The 24,787-nt window shown below is 39.3% G+C and overlaps 1 protein-coding gene across 1 annotated transcript; it reads left to right on the top strand.

Annotated features, from left to right (window-relative positions):
• Positions 1–2,827: 2,827 nt before the first annotated feature.
• Positions 2,828–24,538, top strand: LOC139720934 (probable ATP-dependent RNA helicase DHX35). Its single transcript, XM_071632268.1, has 18 exons — positions 2,828–2,840; positions 6,986–7,059; positions 7,731–7,867; positions 8,734–8,904; positions 9,967–10,071; positions 10,826–10,887; positions 12,262–12,435; positions 13,255–13,323; positions 14,191–14,319; positions 14,762–14,940; positions 15,307–15,508; positions 16,171–16,397; positions 17,179–17,273; positions 18,158–18,235; positions 19,286–19,334; positions 21,060–21,294; positions 23,084–23,195; positions 24,402–24,538. Exons 2-18 carry the CDS (start codon positions 7,026–7,028, stop codon positions 24,441–24,443), a joined length of 2,100 nt encoding a protein of 699 aa, XP_071488369.1. The 5' UTR covers positions 2,828–2,840; positions 6,986–7,025; the 3' UTR covers positions 24,444–24,538.
• Positions 24,539–24,787: the final 249 nt, after the last annotated feature.

The following is a 24,787-nucleotide window of genomic DNA, read 5'->3' as shown; positions in this document are numbered from 1 at the left end:
CCAGTATAGGCACCTCCCTGACAACCCTGCAAGTAGAATCAGGTGAATTACCACTAGATCTAAGACGACAAATGTTCACTGCCCAATTCCGTAAACATATTGACACTGTTCCAAACCATCCCTTAATACGGGATATCAAAAAATGCTGGCAATCTAATTTCTACGAAAGTGGAAATCCCCACACCCCATTTGGTGAAAGAATCATGAAATGTGAAGACCTATTGTTTCCCCAATATATGGAAAAAGTACAACCTTTTCAACTACCGTTTTGGCACTGGCAGATGCCAGCAGTATCCACGGAGTTAAGTTCAGACATGATGCTGTGCAAGGGTGATCATGTTCTACATCAGCAGCAAATCGCTCTTGAATTGATAGACAGGAAATGGCAAAATTATGTTCATATATACACCGATGGCTCAAAGTGCCCTAAAACCTGCAAAGTGTCCGCAGCTTTCTATGTTTCTCATTGGAAGTATGCACAAGGAAAACGCATACAAGACTCTACGTCTGTGTACAGAGCGGAAATGATTGCCATTATTATGTCTCTGATCTGGTTAGAACAAGTCTCAAATCTGTATGCTGGAGTGGTAATTTTTTGTGATTCATTAAGTGCTTTACAGGCTATTAATTCAAATAAACCGGAATGTTTTGTAAGTGAAATTGTTATAAGATGTACGGAATTGAAATATAGAGGAATAAATGTAAATTTTGAATGGATACCCAGTCATTGTGGAATTAATGGAAATGAGGTTGCGGACAGAGAGGCAAAAGCTGCTTTACGTCGAAATGTTATTGATATTGAAAATGGTCTGAATATGGCAGAATGTAAACATTTGCTTAGAGAGTATTTTATGGGAAAATGGCAGAAACGATGGGAAGAAGCAGAATCTCCACTGAAGTTGATACAAAAAACAGTTAAGAAAACTTTTCAATGTTCGGTAGGCAACTGGAAAGAACAATCCATTATGCATAAATTGAGAATGGGAAATATTTCTTTAAATTATGATTTGTTTAGATTGAATATGCATGAAAATGGAATTTGTCCGAACTGTCCACAAATGTTTGAAACAATCACCCATTTTTTATGTGAATGTCCAAAGTATATAATAGAAAGAAGTATGTTATTAGCAGAAATAGATACTAGTATTACTGATGTGCGCCATATTTTGCAGTTTGTAGGAAGTACTAACTTAAAACATATGCGTGCTTTCGTTCAGTATGTCCAGAGGACAAGAAGATTCACTCTAACACAAAATTTTGTTAGATATTAAGTACTAGTATATGTTTGATTTAATCATTCTGCACATTGCACACAGCCCAGATGTTTGCTTTATATCTCAGCGTTGTTTTGTTTTTTAATTAATGTAAATTTGTGATAAAATTCGCGTTGAATACTCCCGATTGATCACGAGCATCGGTCGAGCCCCTCTCGTGTATTGGAGTGGCCTAGGCAGGCGGACAGCCAATCACGGCCCCTCCTTGCTGAGAAGTCTGCTCAAGGTACCGAGCCGGGCTGGCCAGAAAATACGATCGTCGATTGGGCAGCTCGAACCGAGGCCAGTGAGGGAGATTTCATTTTGATATATTTGTGTATTATTTTGAATTAATTATTTAAAAAAAACGAAAATAATTTAGGGTAAAATTTGAAAACTTTAAAGTGATTTTATGAACATTGATTTGGTGTAAATATTCCTTGAGGAATGATAAACGCCAAATAAATCCAAATAACAACAACAACAACAACAACAACAACAACGGCGGATCCAGGAATTCCATAAAGAGGGGGCACCTTTACTATATTAAAGGGGGGGGGGAGCGCATCCTACGCATCCCTCCCCCATTTTTTCTTATTTCTTTTGTTTCAACAAAAATAAGGGGGGGGGGCATGACTGGTGCGCTCCCACTGGATCCACCACTGATGTTGACATTACTTAGAAAAGATGATGACTTTCAGGGTGAAAAAAGGGTTTTCTATGATGAATTTGGCTATTTACCTTAGTCCCAATTTTGTAAACACTGAAAATGATGATGTTGTTTTGTTTTTCACCTGTGTTTTTCATGCATTTTAGAGACTATAGGTGGCGGAGTTAGTTGCATATTGATGGCATTACCTCCAGAAATCTTGTAATGTTTATAGGCATTCTCCTCTATAAAGAGCACGTTACAGCGTGACCTTTGGTTGGTTAGTAATAGTAAAACTCAGTTACCACACATGGAATTGCATTTTGACTCATCCAACTTTATTGATATCTTACCTTTCAAATTCTAGAGATCATATAGGCCTACTGCTGATCTCATCAAAACTGGCATCCTTTCTCATACTAATACATATTCAATTCTTCCATTTTACTGGTTAGCCGAAGCATTTTCATTCATTTATAGTATTTTTGTTCATTTAGGCCTATTAGTACAAACTTCCATTATGTTTATCAAAACGGCATTATGAATTTCACTGGATGGTTTAGTGATTTTCTTCAGTCAATACTCATTAAGAGAAAGCTACTAATAACGTTGGATTAACTGGGTAATTATTATTATTTTTTTTTTTTTTGTCAGCCAGTGCAGTCTAGTCGCCAATGTCATTCACACTTTAGGCTGACAATGTCTAAAAGTGTCTGAATTTAGAAGACTATACAGTTTGGTCAGTCACACAAACTAGCGCGAGCAACACTCACCGTTCGGTGGCAACACTGCACTCAACGTGCTCCGTCGCCGTTGTGCTGTTCATAAAGCAGCTGTCGCGCCGCGGACAGCGGCCCCGCGCCGGCGGCGCTACGCTCCATGGCTGGCTGGTGGTGGGTGGTGCACGGTGTGGGAGAGGGAGCCGACAGGTTATTCTGGTAGGTATTGAATTACGATCATTCTCAAGCCATGATTGTACTTTCTTCTTCGATGGCACTTATTACAGTACGAAGGAAAAATCGCATATTTATAAAAATTTCTAATTTCCCCTTGTTTATGTTCAAAAAGTAATCATGAATTGAAGTAATTAGTAATTTAAATTTAGTACACATTGACTTATTACAGTCAAACCTGATCCTTAGTCCCATGTACTATAAAGAATGGGTGGAAACGACAGCAGCGCGATCGCCGCCGGCCAGCGAGTATACTTGGGTGGGGATCCACTTGGTGACCCGCACCTCGTCATAGTTAATGTTTGTGCATATTTGACTCACATTTCGTCACTGAAATTCTATGAAATCCCACTCACATACAGGAAAAATGCTGAAGATTCCAATGGAATCACGAGTTCACTGTCACTGATCGATATCGAAAATTTGCAGCTATCGTCGCCAAACGTGAGTGATGCGGGATAATTAAATTAGGCAATACATTGATTAGTAGCCGATGACGATGCCGAATAAAGATTAGTAGCAGTCATTACTGCAATAAAGACGAAGCATCAGGTTGACATACAGTGGAAACTTGCTGAAAGTGGGAGGGCATTACAAGACTACTGACTGTCTTTCCAGAAGCCCGACAAGACAGGTGAATACAGGTGAATAGTTGTGCGCTAAGGCCCCCATCTCACTAAATACACGCAGCCGCTGTTGCGAAGCGAAGCACAGCGGTCTGGTCAGGCTACCATCTCACCAATCACTAGGAAGGCGACAATGGCGACCATGGCGATCTATGACCATTTAACAAATCGTGGCGCTATCGCCGTCCGTCTCCATTTTTGGCCTCCTAAGCTCCGAGGCGATTACACTATGGTTTCTCTACGCTCAAACTGCGCTGTAGGTGATAGTGCCACGATAATGCTACGACGCTGCCACGTTTTTGCCGCACTTCTAAGCCGACAAGACGCGCTGCTTCTGCGATCAAAGTGATTGATTGCGATATTCGTTTGCTTAAGACCTCGCTACAACAATAACAGTGATACGATCGGAGCAACAATGATACGTATACGCCGGGCTCATGTTACGATCTCAAGCGATCGGGGTATAGGTTTCATGATTGAATTTCTTCAGGCATATGGTCAGAGTCAAACCAACATGGATATGCAGAATATGGTTTTACCGGTACCCTTACATCTTAGCAATTTAGAACACACCAGTTGCAGCTAGAACCTGATGAAATTGCACTATTAGTTAAGTCATCCATTCAATTAAAAGGGTAAAATGTGTATGTATTACGAAACTACAAATCGTATCCTACAATGAGACAATTTTATGAAGATATATTTGAAAATATTACGACTTAATTTACTTTCACTGACTTGCAATGGTTTATATGACAAACAAACAATTTAATAAACAGTAGATTTGTACTGAGTGTACATGGAAAAATGAATTTTATACGCTTTTCTCCATATGTCCACTTTTGTGGGCTGTGCATCACTTTATTTTGTTCATGGTTGGTTCCTGTTACAGTGTTGCGTAACACTGTAAAAGTGGTAATTTTCATGGGCGATGGGGGCCACTTTTGATGCGCTTGAGTTACGCCTAACGCGTTGGTACCCCGTCAGAGTTATGAATGTGACGGTTTTAATGCGCTCGTGAGGCGATTGTGATACGCTCTTAAACCACGGCGACCTTGCTACGGAAGTTTTGGACATGTTCAAAACTTTCGTAGCGAGGTCGCCGACCATGGCAATTTTGGCCACCCTCTGCACTTCTGAACCGCTCTAGATACGATGGAGAAGATTTAAAGCGATCAAGCCACGATCCACCGCGCTTTGTTGATTTTTTTATGATTGTAGCGGAATCGTCGTCTAGTGAGATGGGGGTATAAGGAAGCGGCCCACAGCTCGCCACCCGCGCTCCCATAGACAAAGCACGGAAAAGACGTGTGCGGGTGACCGTGCTTGATGCTCCCATAGACATACATGTAAAAGATGCGTGCAGGTGACCGAGATGATACTTATAATACGTATTCCTTATGTAAATTTCAGATTTTCGCGAAAAACTGTTAGGTTTTCATCACAATTTGCTTGGTTGTGGTAGCCCTGTCAAGTTTCAAGCATACTGAACACAGTCCCAGGCATAAATTTTTGTTTAGCGCGCTTGTAACACTAACAATTTTAAGCGGGGTGACAGTATTCGGGCCCCTAATGAGGTGCGGGAAACTCACTATACAGTTAAATACTGTCAGTAGCGCGTAGCATAGCTAACGCCGCCTTTTTTAGATATTAGGGAGCTTTAGATTTTCGCGACGGGGACGTTCAGAGGAAAAAAACATGTTCTAAACATGTGCAGCGCGCAGAAGCGCGTCAAGTCAATCTATTTAGCTTGCGTCGGCTGAGTTTTTCACTGCATGTTTACGTTCTTGGGTATTTTTATGTCCGCACAATTTGTGATATAGAGAACTACTTCATATGGGAGTGCCATTTTATTTTTTATACGTTGCGGCGTCCCCAGCGTAATTTAAAGCTATTTTTCAGCACGACGCAGGGGAGGGGAGAATGTCCAGCTCAAGCGTGGTCTCAAATGTCCGCGCGTCAAAACCTAAAGCTCTGCCTATTGTATCACCGGCAACCACGTTTTTACAGCGACTTGGTTGTGTGTAGTTAAGGCGAATTCAAAACGTAATGGTTACAATGCCCGTGGTTAGATATCGGTTAGAATGTAGCTGCTTTTGGGCAATGCTGCATTATGCTTTTCCCTGGGTGCATTGCCTGGCATCAGCTGACATAATTTGACTTGCACAATGTTCTAGTTACTTCTACATACATATCTCTGCAGACATGCATTTGAAAGAACAAAAAGATTGCTCAGAAACTGAAAAAAAGTAGATCAATCCACAAATTGACTGCCTGACTGATCAACAGACTGATCAACCACCCCAAACTGTTCAGTTGGGCTTTTGATGAATCACAGAAAATAAAGAAAAAAATTGTCACTTCAGAATGAAATTTTGTTCGGCAGTTCATATCCAGAGCCCAGAAGGTGTTTGGGTAAACTTGGGTCTTGTTCTGTAGTTAATTGTTTGGCGCTAGCTACCTTTTGCAGGCAAAATGTGTTTGCAGATAGACCCCTATAGAATCTATGAAAAATGCTAACCAAAAGTAAAAATAAACAAATCTAAATATTATTTATTACCTAAATTAGAATTCTATCGCCCGAGCCTTGAGTCTTCGACTTGGGCAATACCAATTTCTAGTGACAACCGAAAGTAGCCACATCCTTAAATATCCTTAATCCTACATCCTTAAAATTACTACAAAAATCAGACATCTAGAGCAAACTAGACGTATTGACAATTAATGTGCCAGTAATCACATCTTGGAATAAATTAGACTACATTTCGGGGGGGGGGGGGGGGGGGGAACCAAATAGGCTGTAGGGCAGAGCAACTTAATCAGAATTTCCTGCTTGCACTATGCACTAGTAGCAAGAGTTTGAGCGCTTGCAGCAAGAGTCTGACACATGGCAAATGTTCGCACAGCAGACAAGACAGAATACTGTAAAAGTGGATATTTTCGCGCGACTAATTTTTCGCGTTTGGCATTTTCCGCGGAATCAAGACGTCACGCACAGGAACATATGGCAAGCAAAAATATTTGCGGGCTTTTATTTTTGCACTAGTTTCTGGTTGCGCGAAATGCGCGAAAATTTCAACACTGTGAAAATTTCCACTTTTACAGTAGTCCAATTTATTGCCCATTGACTTAAATTGTCAGCATGGGCAATACGAAAACAATTTTTTTCCCACAGTTTTATACTTGTCAAAGTGAGGCAATAATGCAAAAATTACATTAATCAGATCACTTGGTCCAGGGGGCAGGATCACCTCATATATTCCTATAGCACAGTACAAGCTAGATCCATATGTTTTTGTATAGATTAGGACAAGATTTATTGTGAAGTGTAGACAAGTCATACTCTATCCTATTTCTATGATTATAACTTCTAATTTCTAGATTCTAACTGTGATGATTGATGAACAAAAACTAAAAAATGCCACTTTATTTCCTTTGTGTTGATATGTCATTTCACAATGACTTGGTGCTTTTTTTTAATATCTTTTCTCTTTGTACAAATAGCATCATTTCATCATTCTTCCAAACTGTGGAGTCAGATAAGATGGCACTACCAACTCCTAAGTTTTGGAAACCAGGTAACCTAATTGCTCCATTACCATGGAATCATGCGCATGTCTTCTTCATTCAGTTTAGGCAAAAATGCGGTGTCTGTTTTCTCTTTTTTCCTCTGCATGAATGTCTGGAGATCTGATTTCATACAACTCTGTTAACATAAAGAAGTAGCTCTCATTTATGTATAAATACAATTTGTATATCCCAAATTCCTATGAAATGTCCTTAAACTTGACATTACCATACCAGTGTATGCATTGAGTACTAGTATCACACAAAACTGTCTGTCATAAGATTACAGATTTTTTTTTTCAAAGGATTAGAGGATCTTCAAATTATGCTTTAAAAAATCCACTAAGTTATGCGATATTATCACATTCTAATAATACTAATTCCAATTATGTAGCATGTGCCCAAATGCATTCTTTTCATTATCCTTATGTTAGCCAATATTCTTTGGAATATATGCTCCAAATGCTAGATGATGTTATAACTTTGTTTTAAAAAAAAAAAGAGAGGAATTGCTGCTACTAACTCTCCATGCATATGATAAAGCATTATCATGTTTACATAAAAATGATCCGGTGGAGGGGGGTGGCAGAAGGATATGATTGTCATTGCATGCTATCCAAAGGAAGATTGCTGTGTGAGCATGTGTGATAGGTTTTTGTTTCTGCTTATTATCTGTCATGAGGAACCGCTGCTCCTGGTGAGGGGCTGAAGGAGGAGAGGACCGGTGGGGAAAGCCAGGGGGAATCCCAGGGTGTGGTCTTCAATCCAAATGTCTCTCTCTCCATTGAGCAGCAGAGGCAGAGGTTACCAGTGTTCAAGGTTGGTGTGACATACTCAGGGGTGTACGTGTACATATTCCACCTTATGTTTCTTGGTAACTGTACCCATGGCATCTCATTTGAAACTGGAACTCTCACTGGACAAAGTCATGAAATGGTTACATTAATTTCACATTTACTCTGTGATCAAATTACACAAATTATGTTTGAAGAAATGTTGAAATTGATGTTCATCCTCACCAAAATGGATATATATTCATAAAGATCTTCTTCATTTATAGTATTGCACTCTCAATGCTTACAATGAAGGTGTGTTGCCATTTACAACTTGAAGTACTGTTCCAGCATTTGATAGGGATTGTGGTCTTTCCTTCTGCTGTCTCATGATGTATTTCTAGTGGGAATTTTGTTGCTTTATGCTGGAAAATGCATTTATTTTGTTCAGCTTCTGGTGAAAGAGTAAATCATTTGTTTGACAAGACTATACATCACAAAGTCTGATCACACTTGAACCAATGAGAAGGGTATGAAATCACTTTGAAGTTTGTGTAGGGTAATGCATTGTGTGTGTCTAGAATGATAATCAGTGACTGTATCACAACCACACATTTGACTTCAAAGATGTTGCAGGAAGATAATGATGCTTAACCCATTGAAGACTAGTCCCATGTATACCTTTGTAGGTGTGCATGGGAAATGTGCATTAGAGCAAAATCAGTTTATTCTCAACAGGTTAGGAGGAAAAACATGATCTAGCCCAGTATATAAATTCCAAGGATACTAAGGATGTAGGGATGATGATGATAAGTTAGTAGTGTATGGTTTATGTGAGGCCTCATTAAGCTAACTGTGTTGAATGTCATCATTGCTAGATACTAGTTTTTACCTCTTTATCCCCCCCTACAGCACCGCAACCACATTTTGTACCTGTTGGAGAAGTACCGGACACTAGTCGTCGTTGGAGAAACGGGCAGTGGGAAGAGCACACAGCTTCCACAGTATCTTACCGAGGCGGGCTGGGCAGCAGAGGGCCGCGTCATCGGGGTGACGCAGCCAAGAAGAGTCGCTGCTGTCACGGTGAGGTGGCCGAGGAATAGATTCCACTCAATGAAGCTAACAATCCCTCTGTATCAGACTCTTCTGATTCAACAGAGCAAAATAAAAAAACGTTGAAATTTGATGGGTTTTCATGACCATTCTAAAGACAAAAACAAAAGCTTATCTTGCATTGTGCTGGAAAGGTAACTGAAATACAGTGCACTCCCATTACAACGAACACGGTTATAACGAAATTTCGTTATAACGAAGTAAATCTTCTGGTCCCAAAATTATCACCATTAAAGTCTATGATACAAAATTCGCTTAAAACGAACACGGTTATAGCGAAATTTCCGTTACAACGAAGTCTTTTCCGAGCGCCACAGACAAAGAAAAACAAAAGAAATGTGCTCCATTATAACGAAATGCGAATTGCTTTCGAAAAAACGTGGCGCAACAAGCATTTGTAGCGTCTCTGCATAGGCGAACGCTTCACACCACCGTGTGTTCGCTCCTTGTGTCACGCACAGTTTCTGAGGGGAGCTTGCGTTTATTATTGTAATGCAGATATCCCATCACATTTCACATAGCTTTCCAGTGTACGAGGAGTATTCAGCAAAGAGATTAATATGATATATATATACGTGGTTCCTTGTTTTCGTTATATATTGTATTTGTTTGGTTATAACGAAATTTCGTTATAACGAAAGAAAACTGCCGGTCCCGAGCATTTCGTTATAACGGGAGTGCACTGTATTTTTTTTTTCTTATTTGCTCTTGTGCCAAGAGAGATTTAAAAAAAAAATTGTGTTTTCTTGATTTTGCAGCAAAGAATCACCCACCTTTTTGGTTTTTTTTTTTTGTTATGTACTTATAAATGTGTGTGGGTGTTTGTGTGTATCTTCTATGTCTGTTGTATGGTATGTACACAACATTCTGACTTTTAGTATGTGAAATGAGTTTTGATGCATTGCTTGATTTCTTTTTGGTGGAGTTTCATTCATAGTGACATGCACGTTCAGAAACTTCCAGCAGTGTTGAAATGTTCCATTTTATATCAACACTCACAAATCATTTCATTGTGGGTATATGTCAGTGCAGGTTGCACAAAGAGTGGCAGAAGAGAGAGGTGCTCTCCTGGGTCACGAGGTTGGCTATGCCATTCGATTTGAAGACTGCACAGACCCAGAGGCTACAAAGATCAAGGTAAATCTTGCATCTACCAATGAAGTGAAATCTGTTTTGGGGTAATTCAGTGAATTGTGAATGAGAGCAAGTGACACAGGGCAACCATGATAGAATGTCTTAGTTTGAATTTAGCACCCATGAACTGAAAAGAATTTGAGATGGTTGAAAATGACAGTCACTGGACACCATACAAACACCATACACTCAATTCTTTGACAAGAATATAAACCAGAATTCCAGTCACTCAAAACTTATTGCTGATTCGTTGTTTATTTTAGTGTTATTGCTTTTGATGTAGAGAGGTTTTGAAAAGCTTGATACTCTATTCAAAGATTTGAAAGTTGATTGCAAGATCCAGTGAAGTTGGATATTTTAATGTTTTCAAAATATAAATTTGGCATCAGAGATACAAGCTACCTGTGCCCTATCCCCGTATTATGAACTCCTCCCACCACTTCCAAGCACCAGTACTTAAAAGTTAATGAGTCAAATATTAGATCATTATTCATGCTCACCCTTGCAGTTGCATCAGATTTGCTGTCATTTTCTGCTCTTTGGAATATTAACAAGAAACTTGATGTCTCAAGCATTGTTGTTCTGAATGCATATGCTGACATTTTAGGCAGTTAGTGCAGGCACAAGATTAGACAGTTTTGTTCTTTTTTCCCTTTAGTGTAGCACTGTAACAAACTGAGTTACGTAGTAATTATAAAAAAAAAAATTGTGTGTATTTTTTTTCATTTGCGTGATTTTCATATCTGTCTTCTTACAGTTCATGACAGATGGCTTTCTATTACGAGAAATGATGAGGGATCCCCTCCTGTCAAGATACAGGTAATATAATCCAAACTAGAGTTTCTACCCTTTTGAATGTGGCAGGTCTAATTTGCAGAAGAATCACAGATTAAAGTATTTCTGACAGAGATGGGTCACGTGGAATGTTGGTTAAGTAGTACAGCACATCAATATCTATTGTAGTGAAATGGGTGTGGTATGCTAGGTGCTCATCAATATCTTGTGATAACGGGGGTGTTTTTATTGTCGATGTTGCTATCATTTGTCTGTTGTTGTTGTTGTTTTGTTTTGTTTTTTTTGGGGGGAGGGAAAGAACTTCCCATTTCAAATTGTCAGACCAAATGCTAGTCTCATCTTACATTCAATAAATGGCAACTGTATGACAAGTCATGTATACAGGTCATACTCCTAGTGGACATAGAGTGTTTTTATCAGTAAAGGCTCAAATAATCAAGTTTTCTGTAGATGGTGAAAGTTTGTGATCTATTCTTCCAGATGAGACCATTTCCATTATTTCAGTTTTGTCTCTACTGCATAGAGAAAGCGGACATACCGTACACCTAGGTGTCACTTTTCCATTGCCCTCATCGCTGGCATCCTTAACAATTTGGTGTACTGTCAATTACTTTCCACAGCTTTGAGTTATGACCATGAAATAGCTACTGAGGTTGTATTACTTAAAGATGATAGTCGAGTGTGAATACGGGTCAGGTCTGACAGTGTCAAGGTCACAAGGTCAATGAGCTTACTTTGAAAGTCACTATACTCACAATATTTTGGGGTGTACTCGTAATAAATTTTGTCAAGTTACTAAACGATATACAAGTGGTGATATGTAGGGCAAGACATTACTTAGTGCATGCCTCTTTTTTTTCTTTTTTTTTTTTCGTTGTAGGAGGGCATTGCCTAAAGAGAGAGAGAAAATTTTCTCATTGCACATTGCTCCAAGAAGGCTGCGTAGAGGAAATCGAAAGTTTTGCCCCTTTTCAGAGAAATTGGCCATCAACAATGGCAGGAGTTGATTATAACAGACCTCCTCACAGCCAATCAACTTCAGTATTCCAGTAGGAATTTTCCGGGTGTTGTGACTTGTTAAAGTCAGTAAATGCTGGAAGACAACAGCTTTGAGGCAAACAAAACTAGTAAGCCTCACACACACAAAATAAAATTTTGATCCCTTGAATGAGGAATGTGTTGGTCTCAGATGTGGAAATGGAACAATGGGTAATGGCCAACCAGTCATATAGGACAACTTTCATGCAACCTTCCCAATGTTTTCAACAACTGTAAAGGAGTGTTGTCTCCCTTCTGATTCCGTAATGATGCTTTCAAAAAACCAAATCAACAAGTGGCTGTAATGTGGCATGTTTGTTGGGTGAGAATTATTCATTCCTGTGACAATTTAATCCACAGTGTCCTGATGCTGGATGAAGCTCATGAACGAACACTCTTCACCGACATCATCGTTGGCCTCCTCAAGAAGATACAGAGAAAGAGACCAGAGCTGAGGATCATCGTTGCCTCGGCAACGCTGGATGCGGAATCCTTCAGGGACTTCTTCAATCAGAACAAGAGCAAAGATCCAAAGTTAGTCCGAAAACGATGAAATCAATGACTGATTTAAAGTTATTCACAATAGTGTACTGGAAAGTTTGCTCAGCCAGTAGATTCTTCTGAATTCTTCAGAATCTTCAGGAACCTGGTGTGCACTCAGACAGTTGACGAAGGCTCGTCCCCACTGTTGTTTGATCCCCTACACACGCCACAGTTGGCCATTGCTAATTGATCCTTGAATATTCATTTTTATTAATTTTTTATCACAATCTGCGCCACTGTTGAAATTGTGGTCCGAATTGTGGAGTAATCATAGTGATCATATCAGGTCTTATCACATCTTATCACATCATGAGGTCAGTTGTGGCAATCGTGTTGTCCGTAGACAATTTTTGCACCAGCTGACCTCAAGATGTCATAAGATGTGGTAAGATCTGATACGATCACAATGTTAGCTCTATGATTCAGGCCACTATGTCAATTGTGGCACAAATCCTGATACAAACAGACAAAACTTACATGATTGGCTACTAATGGCCCAATCGTGGCATGTATAACACAACAGTAGGAGGAAACCACAAGAATGATAAGTGTGCGGATGTTGGCAAAGTATCTACTTTGAGCTGCTGCACCATCAGCTGGTTATGTGTAGTGATTGCTGTGTCTCTAGCATGGAATCCCAATTTGATTTTGTTTTGTTGTTGTTGAAATCATGTGGATCAGGTATGGATTCCACAAGCAGTCGCAATACTATATGCATGTAGGTATGTAGTTTGATGATTATCCTTTGATAATTGGAAGGTACTTATGTATCATGGAACTTCTGACATTTGCTCCTCAAAATTGATGCAGAAATGACACAGCTGCCATTCTTACTGTGGAGGGAAGGACATACCCAGTGGATATTTTCTATTCAGCCAGGTATGCATTGATGAGAAGATTTCCTATGGTGTTTCGTCTAGACTTACGACAGATGTATCTGAAGGTATTTATTACTTGACGAGAGTAACATGCTGCAAGAAAGTTCGCTGATGCTGAAGCTTTCTGTGTAATGCCCCAGTCACATATAAACACGGATGCTCAAGGATTTACACGGTGATCCGGGGAGATCCGGGGACGTCCGGGGAGATCTGGGATTTTGGTATGACTGTACACACGGTATCAACACGGCAGCTACACGGATAAGGCCGGAAGAGCACGGCGTCTACACGGACAAACACGGCATCTACACGGATCAACACGGCAGCTACACGGATCAACACGGCAGCTACACGGCAGCCACACGGACCTCCCTGGATTGCTCTGCCAATACGGCAATCCCCGGATGACGCCGGATGTTTTTGACCTCCAAAAGTTGCCATGTTGGCCTCCCGGCGTCAACACAGATCTCTCCCTGGATCAGATCCGGGGTGGTCCAGGGTGATACACGATGTCTATGTGACTGGGGCATAATCATGACTCATACAAAGTCTTTGATATGAAGCTGAGATGTAGTAGGTCAGAGGAGTTGAATGTATGTACAGTTACATCAAAGGTATGAGCAGATAAATTTTATTACATGCACATACATACATACATACATACATATACTAGTATTTGATACATACAGACAGACAGACAGACAAGCAGACACACTTGTCTCTTCTCAACACATATCACATCTGGTGCTAGCACGCATTTTAGTTCTGTGGGTGTCTAGCAACATTCAATGTACGTCTTCCATGCTGAGAGAAATGGTTACCAGTGTTTATATTCATTTTCCTCACTGTTATCACCACTATCACCCAGTCCAGTGCCAGACTACTTGAAGTCTATGGTAGAGACCATTATGAAGATCCACAAGACGGAACCATCTGGAGACATTCTGGCCTTTCTGCCTGGACAGGAAGAAGTAGAGCGTGTCCTGAGAATGGTCATGTAAGTCTCCTTTCTCACGTACAATCTCTCACACACACACAAACATACCTGGTATGCATATACTTAAAAAAATAATTCTTTTGCTTCATTATAACTTTATCTCCCTCTCTCTTTTGTTACCTCTAGTGAGATTTACGTGCCTCAGATTATGACCTGAAAAGAGAAACTAGGCTCAACTGTTTGAATGTTTCATTGAAAAAAAAAAACCCCAATAAGTTTATAATGCTTAACTTATGTTACATGATTACCAATACTTTACAAACACAAAGAAAAGATAAAAGAGATCATATTGGCATCTGTAAACACAGAACTAAAGGAAAAAATATGGCATCAGTGCCCTTGGTCACTGCTTTTGCTCCAGTTGACTATGTATAGGAAGGAAAAATGTTAATGGATGAAGAGGTGAGTAGATGAAAGTGATTGTGCTATCCTATCTCTGTAGAGATCAGATCAGGGCCCTCCAGGACAGTTCCATGAAGATGCTAGCCTTGCCGATGTACGGCAGCCTTCCGGCTCAGGATCAGATGAGAGTTTTCGACAGGGTGGGGAAGAACACCAGGAAGGTTGTCATAGCAACCAACATTGCAGAGACTTCCATCACCATCAATGGAATTGTGTATGGTGAGTCTCATGCCATTCTGTCTTTGTAGAGTGTTTTTTTTTTTTGGCTGCGGACGAGTGGCTGATAGATTTACGGCTACTGTGCTTTTTCAGTTAAAGCTGGGAGACATAACTTTGAAAGTATGCTTTACACATGCTATTTTTCCCATTTTAACCGAAGCAAAGTCTTATTGTTGCCTTCAAAATAATTCTTTTATTCTTCTTTCACTGAGTATGAGTGTGTTTTTTGATCTGCAGATCAACCCTGATAATGTAATTTGAGTTCATGTGTAGAGCATGATCATTGATTTCTGCAGAGCTCTAAATGTAGGGTGAAACATATATTCATGTTTTTTTTTTTTTCCTTTCATATAACTACCCACATAGTTATTGACGGTGGTTTTGTGAGAATCAAGGCCTTCAACTCCAAGACTGGAATTGAGGGGCTCGTAACTGTTCCGGTCTCGCAGGCATCAGCCCAGCAGAGGTCTGGTAGAGCAGGGCGTGTCCGGTCCGGCAAGGCATACAGGTTGTACACAGAAGAGGCTTTCAGGAAGCTACCAAAGACAACTGTACCGGAGATGCAGAGGTAATGTAACCTGTGCAAGAGTTTCATCCTGGGGTAATGTCAACATTTTAATAGGAAGTCTTAAGATAAAGCATAGTTCTTAGCAGGGCTTAAACTTCATCACAAGAAAATTTGATTAGCCTTTTTGCGTGGTAGTGATACATTTGAATAGAATCAATTAGTTTCTTGTGTTTATCTTACATTCAGTTAGAGCTTTAGAATTAATATTTCATAAGCAGTTGTTTCCCTCTTTACATGGCAATGTATTGCTTGAGAATTTTAAGTCGCCAGATATGGCCTTGTTATAAACTTAATGAAAAGAAAAAAAAAAGATGCTCTGACTTTATTCTAAAATTTTAAAAATGCAGCTCAATCTGTGATTCTGAATATTAGATTCAGATGATTGTTTACTAAAAGCAATAACTTTTCAAAATTACTTATGTGTCTTTGTTGAGTATTGGATAATACCAGTTCATTGTTACGCTTGGTGAACAAATGGTAAGTGTAATGTCACAGGACCAAGAGCTTGTACAGTACTCAAACTAACTAAAGTTTTAACAAGATGTTTTTGAAAAGAAGTACAAATGAAATATGTTTTATAAGTAAACTGACCACCAGTGGTGTATTCTCTTGAAATGGTTCACCTGTTGTGTTCATGGTTTAATTTCTTCGTTGAACTCCAGGAGTGATCTAGGGACACCCATCTTGCAGCTGAAATGCCTGGGCATTGACAACGTCCTCCGTTTCCCGTTCCTCTCGCCGCCTTCTTCCAAGGCCATGGTTCGAGGACTGGAGCTACTCTACGCCCTGGGTGCTCTCAATGACCACGCCCGTCTGGCAGAACCACTGGGGGTCCGCATGGCCGAGCTGCCCCTGAGGCCCATGCTGGCCAAGATGCTGCTTGTATCAGGTAACAACATAACTATACCACAGATTTCGGGATATTGTACATCATCAAATAATTGAAATGATGTCATTGAAGCATATAAAAGACTTAGCTGCATCTATTTGGACGAGTTAAAGCAAAGCGATGACAATGACCCTTTTTACACGATGTAACATATTCCTGCATACATTTTAAAAAAAAAAAAAAATGGTTACTTGCCAAGTAAATGTCCACAAATTTTCTCTTCTAAATGTGCAGGACAGGGTTATAAATAGTCTGTTTAAGTATACAGTAAACAAGTTCAACAAGGACGTTGTGTCTTGTCAACAATGTATCCAAATTCCAGTGGATTAGGTCAAGATTAAGGTCTTTGTCTTTACAACTCAAGGGATGTGGGTCAGGAATCTAGGTCGTGTGATAATTATGATAATAATTAAGATAAATAACACTTGTAAGCACTTAATGAATAACACCTATATACCCATGGCTTTACTGTTTGCAGTTTCTGATCAATGTAACAATGTTCAGTCAAACCATAGCCAGAAAAATGAAAAATATGACTTGTCTGATCTGATGTTTTCCATCTTAAATGCCATAGGTGAAAGTTTAGTGGAAGCACTTGGCAGAATTTGCAGTGCTTAGCCATTTGGTAGGTGGATTTAATTGTCAGTGAGGCATTCCATTTGCAACCTCGAAGAATCAAAGTTTGAATATTTATAAAATAGTTACTGTATTTTGTATGTTCCATGAAATCTTATACACAACACATATTTACACTTTGACCTTATCTCTATATGACTGGCAGGAGACTACAATTGCTCTGAAGAAATCCTAACTATAGCTGCAATGCTTCAGGTCCAGAATGTCTTCCTGAGCCCGTCAAACCAGAAAAATGCAGCGGTGAGTGCCTTGCCTCCTACTTCTCTTCCTGCACTTTCTGTACGAAGTCAAGTGATGCTCTTTCCCCTTCGATGAGAGACCTACGCTACTCTTGCATATTACTCCCAGAAAACTAATTAAGGCATTTCATGATTGTTAAGATTTTTGTCATTGCATTCATCTTGTATTTTGCTGTTTGAATTGCAACTGTCTTCAACCTTTCATACTGTGTTACCAAAAAAGGTAAGAAAGTGTTACTAGTGTGCAAACATAAACTTTTTGCTTCTCTCACCACTTTTTACGTTATCTTATCATATTTTACAATGTTATACATTTTGATGCACAAAAATAAGCTTATGCATACTTGTCTTTGATTGTGTCATGTAAAAGAAACCAAAACCATAAATCCTTCAGACTGATGTCACTCTCTGTCTTCCACCCTTCTCATATTGGGGTATGATGATGAAGTACAGTATTAAAGGGACTGTACAGTACTGGTTGAGGTAGGGATTCATATTTTGAACATTCCTAAGTGAGATAATGAAAAGCCTCTTATGAAATATGAAAGAGCATGTAATTTTAGGAAGGATTCAACGTTTATTTGATGAAAATTGGTTTTCAAATGGCTGAGATATCCAAAAAGTGCTAATAATAAAAGGCGACATGCCCCAACTTTATTAGGATCTCTTTGTTTCACCTTGTTTTTGGATATCTCAGCCATTTCAAAACCGATTTTCATCGAATAAACTTTTGATACCCCTTAGAACTGCATGCTCTTTGACATCTTATAGAGTGGTTTCTGAATATCTCGCAAAATTTTAAAAGCTAAATCGACACCTCCACCAGAACTGTACACACCCTCTAAATGAAAAATCATCACCCTCCTTGCTGTCTGGTGTACACAGGAGAGAGCCAAGAGGAGATTTGGTGTCAAGGAAGGAGATCACCTGACGCTGCTCAACGTCCATGATGCTTTCCTGAAGGTAAGGACCAATGTAGCTTAGTGGTCTGGCAAATGTGCACACTGCTTTGGTACAATCTTACCACAGTCATCGATGACCCAGGTATCAGTGTACACCATTAGGCAAAACACATGTCTATAAATATGCTCCTCGAAGCGGTCGATATTTGTATTAATATACCTTCATGTCAAGAACTATGTGGTTGCAGGAGGCAGTGATAGAAGAAAGGATTATTAAAGTAGTGTCAAGTTTCCGTCAAATGTGTTCTATGTGTACATACATGTACTTGTACACATTTGAAAGTACTTTGGTATTGTCATTACTGGTTATAAATCAAGTTTAACCCTCACGTTAGGAGTGTATGGCTTTCAACTGCAACAACCTTGGGTCCATTTCAAATAGGGGTCTATGATGGTTGAATATGGCTGTGATTGCAGTTACCATGGTAATGACTGAAGTACTGACATATGATTGGTTCATATATGACTGCTGCCATAGCAACTGCAAATTGCTTCACCTTACCTGTGTTGACAAGAGCTCTCATGAAGGGGCATCCAAGAGTATAATAATAATAACAACAATAACATCATATGAATAATATGAATTTATATTGCACAAAATCCACTCTGTAAGAGTGCTTAAAGTGCATACATATTATTATTTCCCTGGTCTCTGGATACATTTTCTCCAACCAGCACTGACATTGCTCACTCTCCACTCCCTGGGGAGCATTCCAGCCAGTCGCAGCATTTTACAGGCGCGCCCATACTGACCAACCAACATAAACTTTGTCATCTTACCAAGTACCCATTAATCCTCCTGGGTGGAGAGCAGCAATGTGGATAAAGTACCTTGCTGAAGGGCAAACGTGTCTGACTTTGTGGGGCTCGAACCCACAAACCTAAATCACGCTCATGCGATTCAGAAATGTGCACTTTTATTCACTCAGCCATGACACCACCTCTCTCTTGATCGATCTTTTTTATATACCACACATGCCACCGACTATTTTTTTTTGGGATTATGTATACTCATTGCAATAAAAAAAAATGTTTGTTTGTTTTCAAACAGTACAAAAAGAATTCAAGATGGTGCCGGGAGAACTTTCTCAATTATAAAGGTACGGTCAACTCTGCACTCTTGGAAGTATTTATGACTGCTCACTTACCATTAATCGTACACACATGTACCTTGTGGCGATGTTTGTTATATATTGTTGTTGTTGTTGTTGATGTTTTTTTTCTTCCTCTTAAAGATGACTATAGTGTATTACAAAATGTTTACTGGTACCCTATCTTGTACTCACTGCCCTGCCAAGCAAGTGTCCAAGCATTAGATTTGTTCAACAATTAAGACAGAGATAATTGTCTCAGGTTATCTGGATTCAACTTTGTAGGTCTTGTGAGTACAAACTTCATTTGAATTGGAGCTCTCATTGGTGCTATAACAAGTGGAATCAGCTGATTAGTAAAATGGGTAGGGGGGGGGGAGAGGGCAGTGTTCAAGTTGTTTTTTAGCAAAACTTTCATCAGGTATTCACATTGTGCATCTTGGCAAATGGATGTACAACTAGGTAAATAGATTTACATAAATGCCACTTTTGAAAGACATTTAAAGCCCAAACAAAGTTCTGGTACGCCTGCAAAAGTTGTCAAATTTCGCTCCCAAATGTGAACGTATGCTTAGGAAATGTGCAGGATAACGATGTTATGACAAGATATTCGATGGGTAACGACGAAAATGCGAAATATTAACCAAAAAGGTTCAGTCTCAGTACTTACCCAAATGGGGTCAGGCTAAACTCGGACTCGGGGATAACTCGGCTTCGCTTTGACGGCGGGATGAGTTGTAATGGTTGTCCCTCTGATTGTTCAGTATTGTCCTATGGGAGCGGCCTGTATAAACTAGCGCTGCGTGTTCTGGCTACTCGCAGTAATGGTCCGAGTTGTTACAACGTGCGCATCAAAAACCTCTTTTGCGCGCATGCAAAATTAGTGTGCGCCTATCAAGCACCTCTAAAACAATCAAAGGCGCTTGATAAACAGCAACAAAAACTCCAGAGACCGCGCGTCTCAGCAACTGAGGACTGCGCGCTGTCATTTTTGTTTTGTTTGTACAGGATTACGTTAGCACGCACTTTCCTGTCCATTCAGTTAGGCCTCATTTGGTTTTATGCAGTGGCCAGTAGAATGTGGCGATCACGAACTGCGTGTGAATTGTCTGAAGTAGGGTCGAATTTTTCCCGAGACCGAGTTAGTCTGGAGCCTTCTGGAATAAAAGTCGGTTTTCCTACTATTATTATTTTTCTCAAAATACTCCAAACCGACTCATCATTCCGGCAAACCGCGTCAGCCAGGTAAGTTTCTTAGTGGACTCTTTCGATATATTGCAAGAAAAAATGAAATGGTGCTAGACGGGTTCTCAAGCACTTACCGAAACTTAGTTTTCACTTTAATAGTAGAGATGTGTATCGTTACAATCAGTGCAGTTCTTTCTAATACCCAGTTAAGATTTTCTCTCTTTTTTTTTGTCTGTCAGTAAAGAATTTCAGACATTGATGCACACTTCCATGGATCTGCAAGTTCTGTAGTGATTAAGTACTGTATATTTGAGCTATGTGGGAGATTAATATAGTGTAGAATTCACACAGAATTTACAAGTGCACTGGCATACCTCAACATGGGAATGAGTTATGTTCTTTGTGTGTTGTTGAGATTGATTACCAGGTCATCATTGATTATCATATACAGATGAACATGGAATATTTTACAAAGTGCAGCTATCTTTTGATAAAATGCATGTACAGTATGTTGTACCAACACTCTGAAATGTTTAATCCATGCAGGTCTTTGCAGAGCTGTGACCGTCCGAGAGCAACTCAAGAAAATACTCAAGAAGTTCAAGGTGAAGATGACATCAAGTGAGGGGGATGCTGACACCGTTCTGAGGTGCATTGTCGCTGGATTCTTCCCCAACGCAGCCCACTACCATCCGAGCGGCGAGTATCGGACAATCAGAGACAACTACCCCCTCCACATTCACCCTTCATCGGTTCTCTACACAGAACGGCCACCCAAGTGGTAAGTCCACTTCCTGTCATTCACAAACAGAGAGGAGTCGTAGCTTCCCCATTTGTGCCATAGTTTTCATCGTCATTTAACCCTATCCTAACTGGGCTATTTGAGACCAAGTTCAGATCTCAGCCGCTGATGGCGCGATTGCCACAAAATTTTGCCTGAACATAGAGCCGAATGTCAACTACAAGATTACACAGTCACACAATCCAAAAATATTGATTTTCTATTTTTAGTAAATTAATTATGCAAATGTATGCATGAAATCATATTCTCCCCTGTAACTCCATTAAAAAGACTGAAGGATTTCTAAATTTTTGTGTCAGAATTCCTCAAGACACATTAAACAATTTTCTTGTAAAAAAATAGCATAATCAAAATCAATTTCTTTTGTTTTTTTATTGTTTTGTTAATTTCTTATGTATTGCATTGTTTTTTCAACCTTTTGTTTTCTATTGTTTTTTTCCCAAAATTTATTGCAGGCTAACTCTTTCAAGCTTATCTACATTAGAATTTATTAATTTCCATGATTTAGAGTTGAAATGATCTAATTTATGTCAATTTAACAAAAAAACACAATTTGCATTGGATTTGCACACGATATCATGAATTAGAGCCGTTTTCGGGTTGACATGCATATGCAAAACATTACGTAACATCAGATCGAAGTACCCGGATGTTGCAAATTTGGTCTCAAAATATGCGGGAGACTTCAATGAAAAAAGTCATGAAACGACGCGGCAAAATCTTTGCGCGTTGCGGAATCGTGGCGGGAAATGTCGAGGGGGGGGGGGGTCAATTTGACCCCCAGTTAGAATAGGGTTAAGGTTTATGAGTGATCCGGTCTGTAATATTGCATCTTACAAAGTCATCTTTGTAATGATGCTTATCTATTCTGTTCCTTATTCAGGCTCTTATGTTCTATAGCAAACAAAATATCATCTACATCTAAACTAGTATGATGAACTTGTTTTCATTTGATAAAATATGTCAGTGATTGTGGTCCATGCCTCACAGAACTTTTGGCTGAAGATAGAAAGTGAACAAAGAATTCGATCTGTTCATCTGTTCATCAGGTCACCCATTAACTTTAAAGGGATGGTACAGTATTGGTGGAGGTGAGAATTGGGCTTTTAACTCTTTGCGAGATACCAAGACAACACTTATGAAATAGTACGGAGCATACCATTTTAAGAGGAATTCAAAGTTTATTTGATGAAAATCGGGTTTGGCATGACTGAAACATCCAAAAACAAAGTAAAACAAAGTGATCATCAAAAAGTGGGGGTCCCACACTTATTAGAATTGCACTGTTTTGGATATCTCGGCCATTTCAAAACCAATTTTCATCAAATAAACATTGAATTCCTCATGAAATTACATGTTCTTTCATATTTCATAAGAGGTTTCTCATTATCTCACCAAAAAATGTTAGAAACCTGAAATTAGGTCTCAACCAAAACTATACGATCCCTTTAAAGTGAATCCATCAATCTATCCAGTATCAGTTAATGTACACTATTATGGCTAGAAATCATGATGGCACACTATATCTGAGGAATTTAATAGTAGAGTACAGATGAAATTCAAACATGGGGGCAGTCTGCTGTTTTATAGGATAGTTCATGTATCTTTGTGAACGTGTAACGAAAAATCAGTTTGTTCTGTTGTCTAGTCTTCATGGATATCTGTAAAAAAGTTTTGTTTTCAGTTTTCTGTACCCATTTCATTGAAAGAAGAGACAACATTGGATAGTCAATACTGTATTGTAACTGTAACTGATGATTCTTTGCAGGGTTGTGTACAACGAGGTACTACAGACAAGTAAGGACTACATGAGAGATGTGACTGAGATTGACAAGTCCTGGCTGTACGAGATAGCACCACATTACTACCAGTTTGGAACGGTGAGTGGTTTGTGATTTTTGGAAGTATCGTTTGTTTGTCACAACATATACTCCCTGTATAAGCTGTTTTTTTATCTAATTTTTTTTGAATTTCGCGAATCTCAGTTGGATCGCGAATTTAACACGCGAAAATGTCTCCATGCACTAGGGCAATAGCATATTTACGTTAGTGTTGGCGTCAGTTCGCGAAAACAACATCTTGCGAAAATGTCTATGACCTCCTCATTCGCGAGAATATCTGTACGCAAAAATAACAGCGTATACAGTAAAAGATTTCAGTTGCACCATGATAGCGATTTCAATCAATTCTTTTAGATAGATATGATGGTGCATTACTGCACTTACTGCACTGTTGTTGTATCAGGTGATGTTTATATTCTGGGAATTGAGTCACCTCACAGCCACTCCTATTATTCTGGGGCCCTGTTGCATGAAAAAAATGCAAGCAAACATGAGTCAGGTATCAGCCAATCAGAATTGAGTATTCACAGACTCATATTTGCTTTTCTGACTAATGTTTGATCTCAGCTTTTATGTAACATTATGTATTCATTTCATATCTGGTATAACATGCATTGCCTATGTTTATGTGTATATGAATGATTGTCATTGCATTTCTTTGTAGTTTGCAGTACTTTCTGTCTTTCAAAATACCTACCTGTGAGGAGTATTTTTTCTCCTCTTTAAAATTACATTTCAACTACAGTAGTTGCATATTTGTAGGACACAACAAATGAGTCTGCATAATTTTATTGAAGTGAAATTTCAAAAAATCTGAAGTGGGGAATCTACTGACATTGCACAAACTATTAAAGATGGCATTTGTGGCTAGGCAAGTGGTTGCAATACTCTGAAGTGTTAGTCCATTCTAAAATCTGTTAATCTCCATCTGAACTTGGGTATGTTTCAGTGCACTGTGTGTAGCATGTAATTGCACCCTTGCAAGGGTACACATGGTCAAGCCAATTTCTTGGAATAGATGAAAAAGATCTACTGGTTCGTTCCTGAACTGATTTCTCGTTTCCAAACCATTCGATTGTATTTCCGATGCATGCCGTGACACCTCGGTTTTCACTCCTCTACTTTGATTGATTGATTGTGATGATTGATTGATTGATTGATTGATTGATTGATTGATTGATTGATTGATTGATATGAATCTGCTGTTTGGTTTCACTCTTCACTCCACTTTTCATACTTTCTCAGGATAATGAGATAGCAGCAAAGAAACAGAAGACAGAGAGGTGACAAAAAGGGACGACAGATCTTTGCTACCAAAGTGACGGGATCGCACTCATGAAGTGGAGAAATGAAGGACTTGTGCCACAGAAATGGTCATACAGCCTTCCTTCATCGATACCATATTGAGGACATTGAAAAGTCAGTCTGTGGCAAGAGATGCTTTCAGTTTCAGAGCTTCAGTTTTATCATCAATATGGATGAACACAGTGGAAATACAAAGTCATTGATGAAGACATCTAACTGTACTTGTGTGTGTAAAACCTCAGTGTATGTTATCAATGTTTGAGACATTTCCAACCAAAAGATTCAGAGCTTCAGTTTAAGCATCAATATGGATGAAGACAGTGGAA

The sequence above is a fragment of the Diadema antillarum genome, unplaced genomic scaffold (assembly GCF_040938485.1).
Source record: "Diadema antillarum isolate AM-2024a unplaced genomic scaffold, OU_Dant_1.0 scf00000012, whole genome shotgun sequence".
Taxonomy (NCBI): Eukaryota; Metazoa; Echinodermata; class Echinoidea; order Diadematoida; family Diadematidae; genus Diadema; species Diadema antillarum.
The sequence above is the reverse complement of the archived record's forward strand: the minus strand, read 5'-3'. Positions and strand labels throughout refer to the sequence as shown.